General features: G+C 41.3%; 2 protein-coding genes across 20 annotated transcripts in view; one reads left to right on the top strand and one right to left on the bottom strand.

The window, feature by feature from the left end:
• Window positions 1-15,615, bottom strand: part of DCUN1D2 (defective in cullin neddylation 1 domain containing 2) — a 73,505-nt gene extending 57,890 nt beyond the window's left edge. For 2 of the 15 annotated variants that reach the window (XR_003857152.1, XM_029604638.1), the window contains exons 1-3: window positions 15,233-15,281; window positions 14,288-14,325; window positions 9,064-9,280 (exon numbers count right to left, since the gene is read on the bottom strand). Coding sequence is in view for 14 of the 15 variants with exons in the window: in XM_029604638.1 (XP_029460498.1) it covers window positions 9,064-9,280; window positions 14,288-14,325; window positions 15,233-15,266 (289 nt within the window). In the remaining variant the exon portion in view is untranslated. The other 13 variants (XM_029604640.1, XM_029604644.1, XM_029604641.1 and 10 more) reach the window with 13 other exon arrangements.
• A 78-nt stretch (window positions 15,616-15,693) lies between these two features.
• TMCO3 (transmembrane and coiled-coil domains 3) overlaps window positions 15,694-18,477 on the top strand; it is a 71,729-nt gene continuing 68,945 nt past the window's right edge. For 3 of the 5 annotated variants that reach the window (XR_003857151.1, XM_029604637.1, XM_029604634.1), the window contains exon 1: window positions 15,814-15,925. The gene's annotated coding sequence lies outside the window, so the exon portion shown is untranslated. Of the gene's footprint in view, window positions 15,786-15,813; window positions 15,926-18,477 lie in introns of those variants that run through there. The other 2 variants (XM_029604635.1, XM_029604636.1) reach the window with 2 other exon arrangements.

Below are 18,477 nucleotides of genomic sequence, written 5' to 3'. Positions count from 1 at the left end.
AAATATGGTATGTTACCAGTTAAGGGATTGCCAGCATTGAAAAACTAGCCATCTTTATCCAAACCTGTTTAATGCAGAGGAAGCCTTACAAGAGATGCAAGATTGCTCCTGAAAGGGCAACTAGATTATAAAGTTGGCTCAGTTTTAGAAATTGTCAATTATATCGAATAAGTTTGCCCAATAAGTTGTTGCAATTTTGTGATGTGGACTCCTACTGGAAAGGAGTTTGTAAGCCACTGAACCACTAATGTGCCCTGATAATTCCCCCTCTCCCATTTCATAAATAAATGAAGTCTGTATTTATGCTGCAAAAACACAAAATGTCCTAAACAAAGCTGAAGCTGTATTATTCTTCCTGGGATAAAAAGCACATCTATTGGTACGTGCATCATCTTTCTACATGATTGCTCCTCATCTTTTTAAACTGCCTAGCTTCTGGAGATTACTTGGAAACAGAACATGGATATGCTACCGCTTGTCCAACTTCTCCCTAAACAGAGAATTGTGATGAACATTTTGATGCAATTTTATTATTGCCACTCATCCTTTTTCTTAACATTTGTATCTTTCTTTAACAAGAGATAAACTATAGATTTTGATCATCAATAGATCCACAAATTAATTCCAATTTATAATCTGTAATACACTTAATTCTGAGTTGTTTTATTCTAAAAAGAGCTTAAAAAATGTACACTATTCGTGTTTCGTATCACCCCTCTAACTGTCAGGGCAAAGGCATGGTATAAATCTCATCATCCAAAGTTGTCCATCAAAAAAGTCAAACACGATTCAGAGAAACTGAAGTGGTGCAAATACTAAATTAAGCTATCTTACTTTGTAATCAATAAAATATTCACATAAAGCTTAGACGTGCTTATCTGCAATCCTATTGTGAAGCCACTATTGCCTCAGTCCACAACCTCATCCAGAAAATGCCAAGTTTCCACAGGGCATGCCCAAACTACTCTGACTTCTATGCAAAAAAAGGTGTTTTTTTTTTAACCGATTTATGAAAAAAAATACTTCAAGACATCTCTAAATGCTGAACTGTAAACAGAGATTTGTAGATCAGACCCTTTTTCAATTCAAAAGAAAAGCACACAAAGTCACTGCTATGTCCTAATAGACCAGCTAACCCTTTTCTCTGAATCAAACTGCAGGCACCAGCACTTATTCCAAAATGTTTAAAAACAGGTTTACCTAATGCATAAGATACACATTTGTCAGCTACCTTGGTCGATTTCTCTGAGACACGTTGATATTTGAGAAAGTGATGCTATAAAACCAGCTTTTCTGGGTAGGATCCAGAAGAAAGAATTTGAATGCAAATGAAGAAAAATCAGCATCAGAGCAAGTAAACTGTTTAGATATTGCACAACAAGGTATTAAAACTCTTAAGAATAAAAAATGTTTGCCTTGGAGAAATAAAATTGATTTATTACGCTTGATATTATGCACTTCCATCTAATGAGCTCATAGCAGATTTCATAAAATTACTAAAATAGATACATGGAAAGTTACAACCAAATAAACAAAATATACAAGCAAATATAAAACAGGAAGCAGGTAAAGAATTTGAGGTCAGGAGTGCTAATATGGTTTTGGAAATCTATCAGTTACAGCTCACCAAAATCATTTTGGAATGTCATATACTACCCATTATTTTAATGCCAAAGAGCACCAAATCTTGCTGAGTTGTAGAAAGACAAGATCAGGATCAAATTAAATCTCCAGACATGTTTTAGACCTTAATGTCAAGAAATTTTGCCACATGCACAGAACAGCAAAGAAACCATTTGGACAAATAGGCTTATTCAGTTACCTCTGTTTGCAAACCAAGGTTCGATGCCCAGCCTAGGCTTCTGCACCCACTAACGGGCCGATTCTGTAAAGTGCGCTCAGCTGAGCGCACTGCTTAACATGCGGTTGGCCGCACGTTTGACGTGCGTCTATTACCTCTTATACTGTAAGGGGTTTAGCACGTGGAAAACAGGCAGCCAAACCCCCTCCACACATTTTACGCTCAGAAATGAACGCGGTCCAGCTGGTCCGGTTAGGAGAACAAATGTTCAATTTTAAACATCTGTTTTCCTAACATAAGAACCTGCCATACTGGGTCAGACCAAGGGTCCATCAAGCCCAGCATCCTGTTTCCAACAGTGGCCAATCCAGGTTACAAGTACCTGGCAAGTGCCCAAACATTAGACAGATCACAAGCTACTACTGCCCAGCTCAGTCACCTCTCCTGGGCGTGCAATCCCGTATTTAAATGAGGGGGTTGCGCTAAAAGGAGGCGCTAGGGACGATTATGGCCCAGGAGAGGTGGCTGTCAGTGGGTTCAGGAAACTGGCACATTTTTTAAATTATTTAAAAAAAAAATAAAAATTTTTTTTTTAATTTAATTTTATTTACTTACTAACATTTTTGGTTCCTCAGACTTAATATCGCTAGGATATTAAGATGGAGGGTGTATGGAAAAGCAGTATTTTTTTTGGGATGCTCAAAACTTTACGCCTGCCCTTGTGTTAAAGAGTGCGCACAGCTGAGAGCACTTTACAGAACTGGTCCGTAAGTTATTATCATTTAAGTTAGTACCCAAGACAATGGTGGGTAAAATGACTTGCCTAAGGTGGGATTTGAACCCCGACCTCCCTCGTTCATAGCCTAAGCTCTAACCACTAGGCTACTCCTCCAGTTGGAATCAGTTAAGTGTAAACTAGAGCAGAAAACCCACCTGGAAACTGACTGTGAAGTTAGCTAACCATTTTGGGGCTGATGTAAAAATGCCCTGTGTTAAAGACAGCGAGGATAACTTTCAAACAACTCTGTGCAGCTCCATATATGCACACGTGGAGCTCTACTACAGTATTTTATAACCTGCGCGTATCCGATACATGCAGATTATAAAATGTACCTCAATGCAGTGCATTGAACACAGCTACTTTTCCTATTTTACAAACGTGTGTGTATATTTTACGTGCAAAAAAATATTGCGACTTGCTCGCGTACAACAACCCTGTTTCCTGCATGGATCAGTATATTTTAAAACACGTGCATAATTGAAATCAACAGTTTGCCAAAGCTCTACCAGTTCATCCAGTCCTTAAAACTCTCCTAGTTCTTCACTCTCAACTCCCCCTGTTCACCTAGATCTCCCACTCAAATAACAGTAAGCAATAGGTGAGTATGATCACCCAAGATAATCAGCAAGTTTAAAATTACATGAATAAATTGCTAAATGTGCAGGTGTAAGTTTCTTTTAAAATAGCAACTCATGCGCTTATCTTTTGGCCTCTCCCCGGAATACCCCAGACTGCTTTTTTGAGCTTGTAAATGTGCTCACGAGATCAAAAATACATATGTACATGTTTAATACAATAGCATGCACATGAGTGAAAGCTTGTGCGTGGTATATGCTAGTTTTTAGGCATGTAAATGTTTTGAAAATTCACCATGTGCTGAAATTCAGTGCAGTTTCATAACGCAAGCACTAAAAGAAAAACCAAAAACCTAACTTCAGACGCAGCAGGAAAATGGTATGCGAATGCATCAGAAGTTAAAATTTGCAAACAAAATATGCTCAAAGCAGGAAGTCTGTGAGAGAGTTGGTTAGACCATTAGATGATCGAGGGGTTAAAGGGAAGACAAGGCCATTACAGAAAGATAATCTTTTTGCTTTGGGGTTTACTGAAGAGGATGTTCAGGAGATACCCATGCCAGAAAGTTTGGTTTTTTTTTAAATGGTGATGATTCAGAAGAACTGAAACAAATCATGCTGAACCTGGAAGATGTAAAAGGGCAGAGTGACAAACTAAAAAAAGAGTAGCAAATTGCCTGGATCAGATCTGAAAGAACTAAAAAAATGAAACTGCAGATCTATTACTAGCAATTTGTAACCTACCAGTATTGTTTATTGTACCTGAAGACTGGAGGGTGGCCAATGCAACACCGATCTTTAAAAAGGGCCATAGACCAGTGAGCCTGACTTCAATGCCAGGAAAACTTGTAAAACTATTCTAATGAACAAAAATCACAGAACATATAGAAAGACAGCATGGAGTCACACAAAGGAAGTCTTGCCTCATCAATCTGCTATTTATTTTTATGGGGTTAATAAACTTGTGGATGATGGTGAGCCGATGGATCTCATGCATTTGGATTTTCAGAAGGCGTTTGGTAAACTCCCCCATGAGATACTCCTAAGAAAATTAAAGTCATGGAATAGGAGGCAATGTCCTGCTGTGGACTGCAAACTGCTTAAAAGATGGGAAAGAAACTAGGATTAAATGGGCAGTTTTCTTAATGGAGAAAGGTAAACAATGAGGTGCCTCAAGGATCTGTACTGGAACCGATCCTTTTAATATATTTATAAAATGATCTGGAAAATGGAACAATGAGTGAGGTGATCAAATCTGCAGACACAAAATTATTCCGAGTTGTTAAAATCACAAGCGGATTGTGAGAAATTGCAGGAGGCCCTTGAGAGATCTGGAGATTGGGCATCCAAATGGCAGATGAAATTTAATGTAGACGTGCAAAGGGATGAGCAGATGTAAAAATAACCCTTGCTGTAGTCACACGATGTTAAATTCCATATTAGGAGCTACCATCCAGGAAAAGGATCTGGGCGTTATTGTGGACGATACTTTGCTTTTTTCACCGCCCCCACATACTGAATTGAAGATTACAAACAGGAATGGAGAATAAAATGAAAAATGTCTTCTGTACCCATTCTCCTAGAATGCCTGTGTGTAATTCTGGTCATCGCATCTCAAAAAAACATACAGCGGAACTGGAAAAGGTACAGAGATGGGCAACCAAAATGATAAAGGAATAGCTCCCCTATGAGGAACAGCTTAAGAGAGCTGCTCAGCTTAGAGAAGAGATGGCCGAGGGGGATATGACAGAAGCTTATAAAATCATGAGTGGAATAGAATGGGCAAACGTGAATCAGTTATTTACCCTTACAAACAAATAGAAAGACTAAGGGACACTCCATGAAGTTAATAAATAACACATTTAAATCAAATCAGAGAAAATTCTTTTACACGCCACACACAATTAGGCTTTAGAATTCATTGCCAGAGGATGGAGTAAAGGCAGTTAGCATAGCTAGGTTTAAAAAAGGTAGGAACACGTTCCTGGAGGAGAAGTCCATAAACTGGAGGTTTAGACCTGGGGAAAGCTACTACTTTTCCCTGGGTATTAGCAGCATGGAAACTTGCCGGGTACTTGTGACCTGGATTGACCACTGCTTTTTTTTTTTTTTTTTCCTGAGGCCATGCAGTTCCCTATGCAAAAATGAACTCTTCACTTATTTAAAAAAAAAGTGTGAAACTCCCAATCAAAGACCTGTGCTTGGCCCTCATCCATATGCATTGACGGTGCATGTATTATGCCTGTTCACTTCCATAAAAGTATATGAAACAAAAGGAGTGAAAAAGCCCATCATCAGAAGAAGCCCCTCCATCAGAAAGCTCCTACCGATACCAACGGACAACACCCTCGGGACCAGATCAAGAAGCTTGCCTGCTCCCATCTCTGCCTGGCCTTTGGTGTGAACAGAGATGCCTGCACTCAAGTAAGCTTTCCAGAATGGCACGCAGAACAACACTGATGCTGTTGTCTTCACAGAGAGAAGCTACCCATCTCCTTCAATTGCTGTTTGCCAGCACAGTGAGAGAACAAAATTTTAACTTTTAATAAGTCTGAAGTTACTCTTAGTTTTGGTGTAGACAGCCTGAGATTTCTCTGAATTTATCTGTGCAAACTTGTGGTCAGTAATCTGTTGTGCTGCTTTAGAAACTGTGAAAATGCATCTAAGTCATCACTAAAACAGTTATATTAATCAATTTTCATTGATAAAACTCAAAATCTCTAATTTTATAGAAACTTCATGAATCCTTGTTCTGACTGAAATGAACTCTGATCAACAGTTTGAGTAATTAATTCATAAAAACTGTATACAATTGGAGGCTCCAATTAATAATTACTCTATTTGTGGTGGTATTTCATACAATGGGTAGACGAGAACATATTACACAATTGTTGAAAGATCTGCACTGGCTCCCTGTCCTTTTCTGAATTCGTTTTAAATATCTTCATCTTAGTACTTATAGCTTTAAATAATTTGAATCTCGGAAACCAGTTGGCATACCATACGGATGTTAAGATCTGGGTCAGAAGGGCTTTTGGCACTTCCATCTGTTAAATCTCTACGATTGAGCAGAACCCAGCAGAGCACAGTCTCATGCTCCACCTCTTTGGAATGCACTTCTTAAAAAGCTACGATTTACGTCAACTTATTTAAGAAATATCGTAAAGTCTAGCTTTTTATTTAGACCTTTTCTGATTAAGCTTACTGGAATAAGCTGTTAAACTGGGATCCACTGTTTTATTACTTATATGGATGTTATTGTTGTAGTATTATTAAGCTGAATTATTTTGCGTAATTTGCTACAAGTCACCTTGGGCTTGTAGATCAGAAGGCGTGTAACAAAGCTGATGATGATAATAAAACTTGTTGAGTGGCACACCAGCCTCAAATGGAGCAGCTGGTGAGGATGTGAAGAGGACTCATACGGCCAAAAGAGAAGGTAGGGAGAGATTAGAAGTTCACTAGTCTCTTCCAAATTTTAACACAAAGGACAGGGTGAAGACACATGCGTCCATCACAAAGGATCAACTCCCTCCCATCTACAAGTGCAGGAGAAGTGAGAAGTAAATGCGGGGCAAGCAACCAGCTTGGTTAGTTACCCCGACTGCCCCAAGCGGCTGCCAGAGTTCCTCTACTGCTACTGTTCCAGATACTCACTCAATGTTATCATATCCAGTGCTCAATGCAATGAGTCCCTGTCTCACTCAGGCTGGAAAGACGGAGAAGGCTCAGGAATTGAAGATGAGGGGGATGCAGTGTTCAATGTGTGTCCCACATAAAAATTAAAAAAGGGCCAGCTATTTATGCCTTGCAGGTTGCCAATTAATGACATATTCTGGGGCTTATGCTGTGCTCAGGAAGAGGCATGCATAACTACAAATGTTTTCCAAAAGGCGCTCTTATACTTGTAAGAGTCACTGCTGGTGTGTGTCTTGTTGCTGGCAAGATGCCGACCTGAATCTGAGCAGCAGGCAGTGTGGAGATGCACGGCACACCTGATCAGGTCTGAGGACACACAGATGGGAAACACGCTGATATAAACAAACAAACAAGCAGCATAAAATGGGCACTGCTTTTTGAAAACGTCAGTCAGACGTAGGAAGCACTTGGCAAAGCTGCATGGTTTTTCCATTGCAAGGATTCTATTTTGCTTTTTTTTTTAAAAAATGTTCTTTACTATTCAATAATTTGCAAATGGGGCCTACACCAGAGCAGGACATAGTAACACTACAAGACTTTTTAAAAACTTTAGCATTAACCCCTGACTTTTGGAAAGGCATCTTCTGGAGTACAAATTGATGGTGGAACAAGCTAAGTCACCTTCTTGTCGAGCAATGTCCTCCATGACTGTACCACCCCCCCATGTAGGATAGCCTTCGGCGATTTCTGCCCTAGTTTTCTGATCCTGATACTGTCGTGCCTTTCTGATCAGACTTATCCCAATCTTTCCTTCTGTAGCCAGAGACCTCTAAAATGTTTTACAATTAAGCAATACAGTCAATGTGACGACAGACTGTGGCAGAATCATTGCCTGCTGGAGTGTAAAAAGCTGAGAGTAAAATAAGATGGTCATGCTCAAAAATAGACCGCAATCTTGTTACACCACTACTGCGTGCCCTAATAATCAGAAACACACTGTGAAATAAAACTGAAACCACCCAGATGTTCTGACGCTATCTCCGTACAGCGACCCTTCTACAGGATAGTCACAACTGCCCTATTGTAATGCTATATGACATGTCTAGCTAAAATTAATTTATTCCAGTTAGAAGCAGCCTTTTCATAAAAGGCGAGGTTTAAATGTACTTAATATTGTCTGCTGTGATAAGTGCAATTAAAACATAACAAAGAAATGCAGTTAATTTAAACATCTGCTATCCGATCCTTAACTTGCACTGGCTAGTAATTCAATAATCGGAATCACATAGATTTCATTTAGTTGAACTCCCCGGATAGAATGGCTCCCAGCTTGATGTTCACTAGCTTTTACACGTTCTCAGGAGTCGCTGGAAGGACAGACTCTTACAAAATTAGAAGCGCTACTATTTTTTCTAGAAAAGCCTTCCACATACACGTACAACTTGCTTGTAGTCAGTTTGGATGTTTCCTACAATTTCTTTACATTTTGTTTTTGTCACGCTATAATGCCATTATGCTTACTACTTGTGGCTGCATGAGTTGTGCACTGTAAAGAGCAGCGTAAGACAGACAAAAAATACTGTAGGAGCTTTACACCATAGTGTTTGTGTCTCCACATGTTGATATGAGAGCGAGTATGCGCCCGATAAACAAATGACACAACTCCCCCACCAGAAGAATCTTACATCTGGGATGGACAACTTTAGTGCACGAGCACCATAAATGTGTCTGGTTTTCAGGATAAATCTAAAATGACCAATTTGCACAAAAAAAAAAGCCTACAAACAAAATTAACTGCAGCTATCTTGACACCAGTCCTGGTCACAACGCTTAAAGACAAAAGTTCAGATCAGTGTTTTGCATTACATATTAATGGAGTTCCAAGAGACCAGCTTCTGACACGAACAGATAAAGGACTCCACTTATCACGAGAGGGTTTCAGGGAGCTCCAGTCACATAAGGGATTAACAGCAGCAAAAAAAAAAGAAGGAAAACAATGGCAGAGAAATCGTCCCCAATCGTTAAGTCCCATTATTTACACACCAGAAATAAAATCTTCTCTCACACAATGTTTTCAAGGCATCTGACTAGCTGCTGTCTTCCTCAGGATCAATTTAATCAAAAAAACAAACAAACATTCAGACCCATATTGGGAAGCAATGGAAATCAAAAAAGGTACTGAATTAGTATCGTAAAACATTTTCTATTGTAAGTGGTAAAACAAAATACATTTTCAATGAAATGCATTTTAAAATAAGAATTCTTACCTTTGTACCTGTTATACAATTGTTCTAGTTTCTTTCTGTCTACTGAATTTTTCATGGATTCTTTGTAGTACAAGTCTGGGTTCTGGAAGTAGTTGTCTGTTGCCACTTCTAGTTTCCACTCATTCTGCATTAAACAGTATATAGCAGTCCTTTCACCAGCCTGGGTAAAGGCCATAAACTGGCGGACCTTGTCCTTCTGAGATGACTTAAGCTTATGCTTTAGGATGCAAAAGAAGCAGGAGAGCCAATGAAGCTAATCCAGAAGTTTGCTCCAGCATTCTATTACTAATGCCTATCTCTTATGATGAATTAATTTTCTTGAAACATACGGTCAACTTCGGCATTAAAGGAAGACAAAGTCTTGTTCTTCTCTAGTTAAAATGACTTCACTTTTTTTCTTGAGACTGAAATGACAGCATCTACATGTACATTTATACTTTAACACATTCAAAGAATTTACGCATCTACTGCAATAGCACCAACATTCTGCTGGCAAATAATCTAGCACAATAATAAAAACAACAAAACAAAAACAAAACACACAGCTAAGCTTGTAATATAAAACAATCTAACAATATATGTTTGCCCTTCTAAACAATTTATGCTTTAAAACTTGAACTTATAGTATGAAACTGATTTATGCAGGAACTTAACTTGTAAGCATGCTTGTGGCTGCAAATGAATCTGCAAACAGGACAATCCTTATTTGATTAGCTAACTAAATGAGAATCTGGGCACAAGTGCCTTGAAAGGTCTGCAGAAAATAGAGAATGGATTAAAGAATTGTTCTTTTAACTTTCATGCTTCAGTGAGCAGTACAGGGTCTCCCTGCTCATCGCTGAAAGCACTAAAATAGATTACGGGATGGCTCAGTTTTTAATATATAAATCTAACACTTCAAGAGCAAATCTTCCAATGAGCAGTGATGAAGATGAACATTCCCCTTAATATATACAATTTATATTAAGTCATAAAACAGCAAGAAAACATTTTCCAACCTGTACACCCCCCCCAAAAAAAAACAAACAAACAAAGAACCTGTAAGTAATGTGCAATATTTCAGAAGTGTGCATTGTACATAGTAATATCCACCATGCTTTGAAACTGTCCGTGTTACAGCACTACTTTCAAAGTTCTTTTAAACAGTACTAGGAAATAGGAATGTAGGTCTTACAGCTCCTAGTTAAAATAGGCAAATCCCCTTTTTATTCTGATTTTCAGGTCACTTCTGAGACAATTTTAGTGTTTCAGTGTTTTAAATGCACCCCATAAAAGGCATCATGTTACTGTATCTACAAGATGAATTATGGCATGAACAGCTGAAGGCTGGATTTGGCAGTATTTTAATCCATGATTTTAATGGGAGAAAAGAGGTTTTCAATTTTGGGTTAGATTCATAAGTTTTATGGTAAAACATTTCATTAACTTTTATATAGAAAAGCTCTGTGCACAGATAGACAGCACACGGTAACAGACACAAAAAAAGTGGTTGAAATAGCACAAGATTCAAACTTACGCTAATTCACAACCTTTTTGTTACTTTTATATAGGTATTAGAGATATGCCCAGAAGATTTTCAGTTTGTTCTTTAATTTTTTTTTTTGGTGTTGCATTTTTTTTTTTTGGTTTCGCTTCTTTTAGTTGCATAAAAGCCGTTTTACGTGCATAAAATCGAATGTTATGCGTGTAAATTGTACTCACATGCATACAATCAAATGTTGTGTGTGTAAAAAAAAATGTATGCACTTAAACTACCAAAACGAATGCATACCCCTAGATACACCTATCCTGAAAATCTGATTGCAACAGGCTGAATGGTTCTGGGGAAAAAAGTATACACAGACGAAGCAAACAGAATGGTTATTTATTTCTTTTTTTAGAAAAAGCGCTAAAAGGGGATAGTACTGCAATGAAAGGTGCATTAAAAATCAGACACTAAACATGTCCATCTAAAAATGTCTGTAGAAAGACACTTTTACATGAGGATTTGCTTTCTTTTTTTTTTTTTAATGTATTTCTCAGTCCTTTTTTTAATCAAATAATTACTCTGAATATCCCTCTGGGAGGCGGGGGGAACGGACGGACAGATAGCTGCCAAAACATGGCCACGTCGTGACGCTAAGGTTTTTGCATATCTGTTTTTTTTGGGGGTTTTTTTGCAACTTAAATTTCTATCATGTTCCTTGATTAATAATTCTATTGTGGCCAAGTGCTTTTATTTGTTAATCATAATAAAAAGGGGGCACACTTTTTTTTTTTTTTTAAACCAGGTAGATTCCCAGGCCTGGATGGAGGCATAGGCCACACGGCCTAGCACAGCAAAATTTGGAAGGTAACCCAATGAGGATCCTGCTTCTGCTTGCTGCAGGGCCATGTGCCAGCAGAGCTTCAAAGGGCCACTGCCAGGCACTCTGCCTGTGGGTGCCAAAATCTTAAAAGCAGCCCTGCAGTTTTTCCCTCTTCTGCTCAACAAGAGCCGGTGCTGGGATCTGGCACCCTGAGACTTCATTTGTAACTAGCTGGGATATTTTTCCATTTTATAATCTCCTCCCCCTCTCATAAATGTAAGTAGTCTGCTCACTGCAGCGTCAGTCCCGGGGGCATTTGCCAGGGGGGGTTCCTGCAATCATGGGCCCTGAATCTGGCTACTAAAACGTCATCCCTGATTCTATTCCCCGCTCCTATGGCTGCCTCTAAAGCATCCCCCAGCTGGTGGCGGGGCAGGGAGGGAAAGGGCGAGGGCCTGACTCAAGGACTGAACTGGGAACCTTCCACGACGGTGTCCCAATTTGCCACCAGATGCACACCTGGTCTTCTAAAAAAAAACAACAACAAAAAGTAAAGACGACTTGAGAATAAGGTCGAAACAAGGAGATGCGTGAAAATCTCACGATGCCTAGTTTCTCTCGTTGGGACTGAAATTTGCATATTGGTTATGCTCGATCAGTGCTGGCAGGACAACTTTCAAAATGCTCGACGGCAATTAATGGTCCAGCAGCTTTCAAAATGCCGATGACATCACAATGTACTCTAACATGTACCTGAGATTTCAACTGAACTTAACTGGCCTGTAATTCCTGCACATCCTGATCCTGGAGTCGGCCTGTCTCCATTATATCCAAATCTCTCTCTCCTGCATATATGCACGATGGATGTTCTAAAAACCAGACTGGCTGGGGAGATACCAGAGGACCGGATTAAAAAAAAAAACCAAAAACCTTGCTGTAGGTAATAAAGCAGATAGCAACTCGGGGCAAATAAAATGTGTAAACCAGTGTCACCGAGCATGCTACTATCTGTGGCAGAAATCTGAAAGAAACTGGATAAATGGTTTAAAAACTATTGGGTGTGGGATATTTCCAGGGGGGGCAGACAATAACACAGGCATGGTGTTTTTATAAGACCAGTTCCCTGTGGAAAACTCGGCCAAAAAAAAAAATATCAAGAAACCGTGAAAATGTTCTGAAGAGATGATGGGACTGTTGCTTTAAAAGTTTGCCTATATGTCCTCTGAGAGCATCAGTGTATCAGATTGATGACAATGTCAATTACAATCGGAGTTCCCGCCCCCTGTTGATTGTAACTTTGACTTATTCCTGCTTTGGTTATCTTTCGTTTACGTGAATTTGTTACTCTAGTTTTTTCCCTCTGTTAAACTGTAAACCGATCCGATATGGTAATCTACTATGAAGGTCGGTATATAAAATTGTTAAATAAATAAATAAATAAGATAAAGGAGAGGTGTTTATAAAAGTTTAAAAATAACAAGAACTGGAAATATGCAAGTGTGTTATAATGTTTACATTTTGTATACGTTAGGCTACTCTGATTTTGGACTTTTTCACATTTTTCCCTTCTTTCTGGCATTTGCTTACTATATTATCCTGTCTATTTTTTTTTTAAAGCCTTATGCTATGAATGTTAGGTCAGGTACCATGCCATCCATTCTTGCTGAAGATCAGAAGATAAATCGTAACCCAATTTAAAAACAAGAGAATTCTGGAGAAATTCTGAAGGAAACCGGCTTAAAAAGATCCCTGCAAAGTTTTCTTTAAACGGATTTTTTGGGAAATTTTCTAGTAGCCCCGTTTACAAATGAGTGTTTAAAATACTGAAGGTTGAGCAACACTACTGAGCAGCACTTCTGAAACATTTCACAATGCTTGGTGAGCTTACTTTAAATGCAGTCTGACATTTCTGGAAATAGTACTAGATTTTGGAAACCTCATCTCCTTGTTGAACTGTTTTGTATACCGTACTTTATTTAAAAAAAATGAAACCAAACAACAAATACTTTAAATAAATAAACAAACAGTAAGGGCCCTATGCACTAAGCATTTTCCCCCACAGACACAAAATGGGAGAAAACCTTTAGTACATCTGAAGAGGAGAAAGAAAATAGGCCAGACAGCAACATCGGATGCCCATTGCATTCTATCGTGTCACAGAATGAAGTACATTATTTTCAGGAATTGAGTTTTGGTGCTTTTAATTTTTTTTTTCCACCGAAAATTTCAAATTTATTGGAAGATTATTTTTATGTTTTGTGGCCAATTCAACTTCTTAGTTTGGTGGTTTCAGCTGCTAAACGTAAATAAACAAAGAATTAACTCACTGATCCTTGAAGATCAGAAAAAGCTAGTCTGGTGTAGATCATGGAATCATGTTCAATATGACGCCACAGACTTAAATGTACATATATCTTCTCCTAGCTCCTCCCTTGCTATATCTCTTGTGCACACTATGAATATATTGAGATCATTAAAAGGTTATCACAGACAGTCTTAAAAGATAAGAACAGTGTCATGCCTATGCATAAATGCCCCAAGTGAAGGTTAAACTTTATTTTAAATAAACTGATTCTGCATTTCAGCTACAAAAAAAATTTTGTAAATAAAATGCTATAAAACAGACAAAAGATGATGTTAAATTTACCTTCACTTCTTCCATTCAGAAATTTTAAACCGTTTATACTATTGTTTTATTAATTTTGATTTCCCATACATCTAGAAGAAAGTCTATCTCTGAGCTTCAACTAAGTGAAAACTTTTTGCAGTTTTAATCTATGTAGGTATAGGCAGGTAAACCTTTCCCCATATAGTTTCCACTTTAATGTTATCAATAAATTTTGTGAAGGGTAACAGAATTAGGCTCACCAGTTCCATCACTAAGATGATAGTTTATTTTAAATAAAACTGCCAACATTTCTTTGTTTAATCCTTACGCTTTCGTATTCTTCAATTCCAGGAAAGAATCTCCTAACTGCATGCAACAATGACACAGCAAAATTAAAAAAAAAAAATCGAGCAAAACACACACCAAAAAAAAAATAAAAATGGTTCTTCCCTCCCCCTAAGCAGAATGTTGCACTAGGACTCCCATGCAGCACTATTGAGCTGCCATCCTGTCAGCTGACAGTACAAGAGTGCTGCTGCCTAGGACTAATATTCAAGGGGGAAACATTTGCTTGCACCAGGCCTCCGGCTAAGGCCAGACAGTTCAAGTAGAGGCCTGGGCTGGATTTTCTCCCAATGCAAAAAAAAAAACCAAGCCAGCAGCCTCCCTGGCAGCCTGAAAGCCCCCCCCCCCCCCCTGCATGAAGTTGCTTGCCAGCCTCCCCCTCCCCACCGGTCAAGGACAGGACACCCTTTCCGGCTATGAGCCCCGACCCCCAGAACCCGGGGAATTGCATCTCCGATGTTGCCACTCTTTGGTTAATTTGTTTCCTTTGAAACCCACAAAGTTCTGGAAATCTGGGTGGGCAGATCTTCGCCCCCTTGACTAAGTGGCGAGCGGAGGGCGAGCTGATCGCCGGCAAACAAGCGACTAAGGAGCCAAACAAATGCCGGATCGACCGCGGAGAGAGGGGATCTTCCATTACAACCGAGTACCGGGTCCCCAAATTTTAGTAAACGCGTCTTTAACATGCCCCCCCCCCCCCCCCCCAAAGTAAACACAGCAAGTAGCAATGCCAAGGAAAGCGCAAAGCAAGTGGCAAACCTGCCCGGACAGCCGAGGGCCCTTTCTTCCTCCCCCCCCCCTCCCCCTCCAGGCAAAGGGCAAGCCGCCCCCCAAAAAAGGGAAAGGTACGTGCGCGGCGAGACCGTGCCAGCCCCCCCCCCCTCTCCCGGGCCGTCCTCTGGGCGGGCAGCACTCAGCTTCCTCCTACCCGCCGGGAGAACCCCTGCCTTCCCCGGCCGCATGTCACCTCCCCCCCGGGAGGAGGGGAGCCTCCACCTGCGTGCCCGGCTCCCGGGCTCCCTCACGGTCACGGGCGGAGAAGGAAGGATTTGGTTGCCACCTACCATTTTACGGCCAGCGGGGGGGGGGGGGGGGGTATTTTTTGGACCAACTTCGCTGCCCAGCGCCGCCTCTGCGCAGGCGCACGACAGCTTCTTCCCCCCCAAAAAAATAATATCTATTATAATAATAATAAAATAAAGGAGAGAAGCAGCAGCAGCAGCGACCGCTACTGCTACAGGGTGGGAAACAACGTCTCAGCTGCGAGGCTTGGCTCTGCTCAGGCCACACCGCCGGCTCCGGCGCTCGGTGCACCGCGACGAGGATTCTGGGATTTAGAGTTCTCTACTCGGGGGGGGGAGGGGGGAGGGACGGGGCAGAAGGTAAAGCAGCCATAGGTGGAGAGAAAACGTGGTGACGGCAAAGAGAACTACACGACCCGAAGGGCCACGCGGGCAGACGCCGCCGCAATGTCGTGGAAGGTGAGGGACAGTTACACACGTGGGACTACATTTCCCAAGTTGCCAAGCGAAGGCGTGCCGACCGGAGGCGGAATCCGGAAGCGAGCTAGGTTGCTGGACTTAGTTACGCCTGGGAAGCGGCTGGACCGAGCCGGCGGAAGGTAGACTCCCTGCTCGGCCCTGACGGAGAGTCCGGGGGGGGGGTTGTTGTTTTATTGTAAATCCTGTTGTCGGGGTTGCGTGACATGCGCGCCCCGTGCCGGTCATTTCTCCGGCAGCGCCGGGGCAGTGATTCCGCTACGGGCGGACGGGGTTACGCCAGGGTCTGGGGGGGGGCCCCCCCGCCCCCGCCCCGCCTGGGCTCTGATGCTGTGCCCCTCGCAGAAAACTCCCCGATTTCTCTCCCCCCCCCCCCCCCCATCTCCGGGGGAACAGCTTGGAGAGCAGGAGGAGACACTGAACGTCTTCCCCGCAGGGCTCCGGTGGGCGGGCGGGAAGGATCTCCCCGGACTCCCGTGGGTGGAGGGTTTTTTACCCCCCCCCCCCCCCGCGTTTCAGTGGGGGAGGGGCAAGGCTCTTCTGGTGCTGGCCTTAATTTGGGGGGGCTTCCAGCGTGCTCCCCGTGCCGACTGCTTGAAGGGGGAAGGCGCATACTGTCCAATGCAGGAGGAGCTGAGAAGCGGTCAGAGAGCACGAAAAAGGGCCTTTGACGTCTTAGCTGTAAACGGCGTCTATTCTTGCACGTCCTTACAAGTGGGACGCTTGTGCTAATTCAACCCCCCTTTTTGTGTCTGTTATGTGCAGACGTTTTTATATTTTTTTTCAGCTTCTGGAGAAGCTAACTTTAGTCATTGTTCTCCAGGAAGAAAAATGTCATCAGAACATGTTAATTTTCATTTAAATTCTGCTTGCGCAAACCAGCATTTTATTGACTTTAACTACCGAAATTTGTTACTTACATTTCAAAGACCTGCAGAAATTATCGGATTGACTTAAAATATGGTTAAAGATGATGTTCAGTCTATAGATCGCATTTACAAAGCAGTCTAATGTGATTTACCGTAATCTTCATTATAAAAATGTACTATATAAGTAATATAAAACGAAAATACAATCAGGCCGATACAGTACAGTGTGCTCCGGCCGCACATTTTCCACACGCTGTTTTTACCCCTTATATAGTAAGGGGTAAAAACACGCGCTATTACCCCTTATACAGTAAGGGGTAATAGTGCGTCGAAAACGCGCAGCCAACATCCCCCCCCCCCGAAACTAATAGCGCCCGCAACATGCAAATGTATGTTGATGGCCCTATTAGTTATTCCCATGCGATACAGAAAGTAAAATGTGCAGCCAAGCCGCACATTTTACTTTCAGAAATTAACGCCTCCGACTTAATATCATAGCGACATTAAGTCAGAGGCCCCAAAATTAAAAAAAAAAAAAAATTTAAATCGGCCCGCGGGTTGGAAGACGAATGCTCAATTATGTTGGCGCCCGTTTTCCAAACCCATGGCTGTCAGCGGGCTCGAGAACCGCCGCCAGCAAAATTGAGCGTCGGCTGTCAAACCCGCTGACAGCCGCCGCTCCTTTTACCGCGGGCCCTCATTTGCATACTCGATCACGCGCCCAGGAGAGTGGCTTGGGCGCTCGTTGGGAGAGCGGGTGCTCGCCTCGGAGCGCCTGCTCTCCCGCAAATTTTACTGTATGGGCCAGTAAAGTCGTGCAGAAAACAGGCGCTCACCGTTGAGCGGCCGCTTTCCTGATGAGCGCCCAGCCATCTCCCCTGGACGTGCGCTACAATATTTAAATGCAGGGGTCACACTAAAAGGAGGCGCTAGGGTCAATTATGTGCCCCTAGTTCCTCCTTGGTAGCCCGGGAGAAGGGGCTGTCAGTGGGTTAGGAAAACGGACACTCAGTTTTACGAGCATCCCTTTTCCTAACCTGTGCACTGCCAAGGGATAGGAAAATGAATGCTCGTTAACTGAGTTTTCCTGACCTGACTGATGGCACTTTTGTTTTTTAAAAAAAATTTGAACCTTTTGGTTCCTGCGACTTAATATTTGGGCTGGCGTTAATTTCTGAGAGTACAAATGGGTGGATTGGGCTCACTTTTTTTTTTTTTTGTATTTGGGGCGAATAGCTAATACCTCATCAACATGCATTTGCATGTGATGAGCGCTATTAGTTTATTTTTTTTTTTGAAGGGGGGTTTGGATGAGCTAAACCCCTTATGGTTAAGAGATTGTGGACGCATGTTAAACAGTGCGCTCGTGTAATGTAAATGTAAATAATGTAATGCAAATAGTAAAATGGCCTTAATGTAAATAGTAAAAAAAAAAAATGATCACACACAGTATTTAACTAACTGATTTAATGTTTGGATATATGAAATACTGAGATCCAAAAATAAAAACGATGTTGAATTTCTCTTTGTTGGAAAAAGTTGGGCCCCCTTACTCTGTAGAATAAAGTTACTAGTAGCTTGTGTTTTTTTGTTCTCTGAGGTCATTGTACTTCTGTGGTTATCTGTCTTTCAGGCTGGATAATCTTATCACCTCATCTTTGCTCCAAAGAGGTGTTTACAGATCACTCACTGGAATTAGCATTTTAGTACCTGGAGTGCAGGTTTACCTTGTATTTGAGTTGCTTTTTCTTCCATTCTAGGTTTTAAGCTCAACTTCTTGCTATGGATGTTTATCTCCATTGCTG

This window comes from Rhinatrema bivittatum, chromosome 5 (genome assembly GCF_901001135.1).
Source record: "Rhinatrema bivittatum chromosome 5, aRhiBiv1.1, whole genome shotgun sequence".
Classification (NCBI taxonomy): domain Eukaryota; kingdom Metazoa; phylum Chordata; class Amphibia; order Gymnophiona; family Rhinatrematidae; genus Rhinatrema; species Rhinatrema bivittatum.
Note: the sequence above shows the minus strand (reverse complement) of the source record. Positions and strands in the feature narration are given on the sequence as shown.